Source organism: Adiantum capillus-veneris, chromosome 21 (genome assembly GCF_014529385.1).
Source record: "Adiantum capillus-veneris isolate H3 chromosome 21, ASM1452938v2, whole genome shotgun sequence".
NCBI classification, from domain to species: Eukaryota; Viridiplantae; Streptophyta; class Polypodiopsida; order Polypodiales; family Pteridaceae; genus Adiantum; species Adiantum capillus-veneris.
The window spans coordinates 66,219,933-66,224,970 of NC_140951.1; the positions used below are offsets into that span (position 1 = coordinate 66,219,933).

General features: G+C 42.1%; 1 protein-coding gene across 1 annotated transcript; it reads right to left on the minus strand.

The window, feature by feature from the left end:
• Positions 1–2,648: 2,648 nt before the first annotated feature.
• Positions 2,649–4,768, minus strand: LOC147431089 (uncharacterized). Its single transcript, XM_086493738.1, has 6 exons — positions 4,613–4,768; positions 4,375–4,405; positions 4,082–4,284; positions 3,857–3,897; positions 3,480–3,549; positions 2,649–3,390 (listed from the first exon to the last, which is right to left on the minus strand). Exons 3-6 carry the CDS (start codon positions 4,277–4,279, stop codon positions 2,944–2,946), a joined length of 756 nt encoding a protein of 251 aa, XP_086349864.1. The 5' UTR covers positions 4,280–4,284; positions 4,375–4,405; positions 4,613–4,768; the 3' UTR covers positions 2,649–2,943.
• Positions 4,769–5,038: the final 270 nt, after the last annotated feature.

Genomic DNA, 5,038 nt, shown 5'->3' on the forward strand with positions numbered 1-5,038 from the left:
GTAAAGAGAAGAAAAACCGGTGCAAAAGATGTCAAAACTTAGTTCAAAAATCTTACAAATTTCAAAAAAATTGTTAGTATTTTTGGTTTGCTTCTTTGCGAGGACACTCGATCGCTTAAAAGAGACAATTCCAAACACTGCTTCACCTTATATAATTCTAGTTAAACTCTACCTAATGATTTTATCAGTTTCTTATTGTTTTAGAAAGCCATCATGACCCTTTTACTTGTTTAAACCTTGGTAGTGTAAATTTTTCGGTTGAAAATGAAAATTCTTGGTTCTAATTTCATTGTCCATTAGTTTGCAAAAATAAAATTTGGGCATTTTAGTTGTAAAAGCCAGTAAATGTTTTAGATTTTGGCATACGTCCATGTTGTATTGTTAGCTTGACCTTAAAAACAAGGCTCATAAAATTGGTTTTTTCAAGCCCTAGAGCCTAGAAGCATCCTCTCATGTGTGGGCCATTAATACTACTTTTTGTTGAGGAATTTGTAGTCCACGGCACGGATAGGTACGTTGTACTTGCACTAGTAGTTGCAATTTGGCATTGTATTTATGCTATCCTAGGTACCACAGAAAAACTTGATGATGTATAGATGGCCATGGTAATATTTCAATTAGAGGACATCAAGAAGATGGCAGTGATAGTGCTTCTTATATTGAGCTATTGTACCAAAGATGAAGAGAGTATGAGGATGCATCTTTCGCCATCTTTGAGGCCTTGTATCTTCTCCTTTTTTAATACAATCTTTGTTTATCTTCAAAAAAAAGAAGCTTTGACACCATAGAAACAATCTCAAGGGTCTTGAGAGAGAGAGAGAGAGAGAGAGAGAGCTCTTATATAGCTCAGCCTTTCCCTTTTATGTCATAGCTACCTTTTATGTCATAGCTAAATAGAGTTTGACAACGGAGTGAGCAAAGTAGAGTACACAACAAAGATCAACAAGGAGCATTTTCTTGCCTTTGTAGGATAGACTGCATACTAGACTTTGCAGCAAGGCAAGGTTTTCCGTTTCTTATCATTTTTGGAGAGACACTTATCATTTTTAGAGAGACACTGTGAGGACTCTCCACCATACTTCTATATGGCACTTAAAATAGTCCATGCACAAAATATAAAACTTTATTGATCTCCAAAATTTATGCAACAGGAGCAACTTAATTTTTTGTTGATTTTGTTTGTAGCGAGCTAAAGTTCATTAGTATTTATGTCTGCTTGATAGTTTCAAAACGTGGACCCTAGCAATAAACAACAAAAATGGTAGGTCAATGACAGTGGCATTTAATTTTTTTCTAAAATTATTACATTATTACTTATCGTCATGGTTTAGAAGTGCAATGCGTACAAAGATGTGGCGACACGTAAATAATCTTCATATTTAAAAACTACGTGTGTGTGTGTGTGTGTGTGTGTGTGTGTGTGTGTGTGTGTGTTAGATAATCCTAACATGAGGAGCAACTAGATTTAAAAATAAAAACATGTGCAAAAGCTCAATCTATAAACTAAAAAAAGTCCTTATGTTGAAGTGAACAATAATCTCTCTTTAAACGACCTTTAAGGATTGTATTAAGAAATTACCTAGTACAACAAGGCCAATCAAACATGACCACTCCTTGGTTCAAGTCAGCTCTTCCGAATTACATGCACCTACAGTACTTACCCAGCCACATATCATGCATGGAGAAGAAGGGGATGGGAGGAGAAGGGATCAGAGATACCTGCAAGGTGTGCGCAAACGGAGCTGTGGCAAGAACAACAATTGTTGTAGGGGGGAGGGGTGCCGGCGCAATTCAAGGTATTCGAGTCGGAATATGCTCAGAGTGCACTAACTCCCTAGCGTCCTCAGTGCAGATAGTTATGTAGATAGAAAACAGGCCTTGGCTCCCTACTAAAATGGATGGGGAAGCCATGGACTCCTAGGCATCTGCCTAGTGCGGTCTTTACTGGTGGGTGCAGATCTCGAGACAAGCAGACGATCGATGAAACGCCTACGGCTTTGACCAAACCCCCCTCACGACCCGAGTCTCAAACCCGCGACTTCCCTGCTAACAACCCAATGCCCTAACCACATGCCCGCGTGTACTTTGTTGCTCCCCTAGCCACTTCAGATCCATAAGACAGATCACAAGCGTTGAGAGAAATGTGCCCTGGTTCTCTGCCGTTCATTCAAGACCTTGTGGGATGTAGTGTTGAGGAGCATCTGCAGAGTGAATGCAAGCACAAACAGGCCCAAGATGCCCAAAATGTGCACATGCGACTAGGCACCACCTACAACCTACCCCTGCAAGAAACCAGATCGACCACGCAGCAGCTCCATGTATGAGTTGACAAAAACCAGCTGTATACAGCACTGAGTTGCCATTGACATGTAAGAATGTCCTTAAAACTGTAACAGGATAGTCCCAAACGTGTGATAAGACACTCCATCAACCTCTTGTGAACAGACTACCCATGACTTCAAAGTAGGCCCAAAGCAAGCAACATACATAGATGCTGAAAGTGCCAATGGTATCAAACAACCACCTCTTTGCTCTTGGCCATGCTTCCTCTCAGACAAGCCACATACACCACACAAAAGCATTCTTTGAATGATCTGATACAATAAAATGACGGCATGTAGAATTCGGCTAAACAGCAACTACAAGTCTTGAGTTAAAAGATTAGGTTTGCATTAGCCACTTTATTTCTCCTGTAACTGAAAAACACAACCACAAATTATGGTATTTGGGTTAAGTCATGTCACAGATACAAAGGAGAAAAGCAATGCATTGGTTGCAGACATGAAAACTATTCCTGTAAAAGACATCGAAAGCCTTCAGCTTGTTACCGCTTACCATCAAAGACCTACTCTGCGATTGAGCCACAACCCATGCCTCTACAAACTCTAAAACGCTTTAATCCTCGATTTAGTTAATCTACCCAAAGAAAAAGCCGCTACATATTCATTTTCTCTTCTTCTGCGGAGGCTCTGGAGTTTCTTCATCATCATCGTCTTCCTCATCCTCATCTTCATCATCCTCCGCTCCATCCTCGTCTTCATCATCCTCTCCTTCAACTGCATCCTCCTCATCTTCTTCATCATCCCCTTTACCGTTTTCATCATCGTCATCGTCGTCGTCGTCGTCATCATCCTCACCTCCACCACCACCAACATGACCCTCCACTTCCTCCTCACCTTCACCTTCACCACCTGCACCCTCCTCATCTGCAGCATCATCATCGTCGTCCTCATCATCATCCTCATCTTCCTCATCTTCATCCTCATCATCATCATCTTTGTTCTTGGCAAGAGCAAGCCACGCAATTATGTCCTTCTGTTGCATCCTCTTGCTCACGTCTGGTCCTTGCATAGCCTCCCCGTATGATTTACAGTTGACCTCACTGAGCTCCTGAAGGAAAACCAATCATTTAAGTCTGGATCCAAGATTTCCGCACACATGAAAAGACATGCATACTTCTACAGAACCCTCAGAAATACCTCAGAAGTAAAGGAGTCATCTGTTGTGTTACACAGCTCAGAATCCAGGCAAGGTTCATCAAAGTGACGGCTGAAATGACAGAAAAATCATAAGTTTAGCAGCAAAATGCTTCTGAAAAAGGTTGAGGTCAGCTTGCAAGCAAATCAAAACCAAATAATGTATTCTTCTAGGGCTAACAGCAAACAAGGAGTGTGAGAAGGCCTGTGAATCAGCATACTGCCTTCTTTATCAATAAACTCTCCCACAGTGGGCAAATCTTTGTGCAAATTTTACCGCAAATGAAAAACAGCAAAATACATGTGTGCTCTCTTCACTAACACACAAAGATTTCAGCTAGATAGGCCTGCAAGCTCTTTTTTCAAGTACAGAACCTCACCCTGAGGCTTCAGCTTCACAGATACGCGTGGCAAAACTGGCCTGAAAAACGAAGCAAGCTAAGCCATGTGAAACAAGACTGGTTATTTTGAGAGAAAAGGTCAGGCTTGCAGTAGATCTAAGCAGTAAGACCCATGGTAGACCTCTCTCTCTCTCTCTCTCTCTCTCTCTCTCTCTCTCTCTCTCTCTCTCTCTTGCGCATGAATGGGTAAAACTAAAGGCTTACCTGTTTGTCTGAGACGGAGGAATCTGCAGACCTCAATCTTGGCAGAACAGAGAAGCAGAGAGCCGGAAGAGCTGTGAGGGCCTGGGCTAGCATCTTGATGCACACGCTGAGCAGAAAATCTCCATAGTCCTTGTCAAAAGCAGAGTCTGGAAGAAAAACCATGCTTGCTAATGGTCCCCCCATTGAAGCAGGCTTCATGAAACCTGCAAACAGAGTAATTTCCCGTTTAAGCTAAATATAGCTCAAAAATTTCCTTTGTATCTCTACTCACATGGAAAAGGGATCAAAATTACCCGAATTTCGCTCCAAAAGACAGAAATTTAGCTGCAAAACAACGAAATACAAAGCTAAATTTGCACAGATTTGACAGAAGGAATACGGAATTTCCACCCGAGACGTCCAATTGCAGGTTATAAGGAGAAATTAAAGGGATTTATGGGATGTGAAAGCAGAATTGCCAGAAAGCTCGCAGGGATACCTTTCAAAACTGTCAAAACCACAAATTTCAACAAAAACTGCAAAGAAACGCACCTCAGAAAGCTTGACGACGTGCTGGGGGCTGCAGAGGACTTAAAGAACGGGGCCAAACACGAAGCTCTCGGCCATACCCGCAGCGAGCTTCGCAGTTCTTGTAGCCGGGCCGAGCACTCGCAGTTTACGGGCCATAATCCGCAAGCAAATTTGCTCGCACCGTGGAATACGTAAACGGTGAGACCAAAATTATTTCATGTGGCCATTACTGTGGTAACATTTTACGAGTACAAGCAACCAAGATATTTTTCACACCTTATCACCTTTCCTAAATGGGGCCCTAAGATATAAAATTATGGAGCATATCGATCTTGCAAGTTACCTTCCATCGTCGTCATCTGCAGAGAAGCCACGTACATTTGCTTCAATCTCTCCATCCGCTCGATCATACCTCGGAAGCCGACACCCACCGGTTCTAGGGGATGA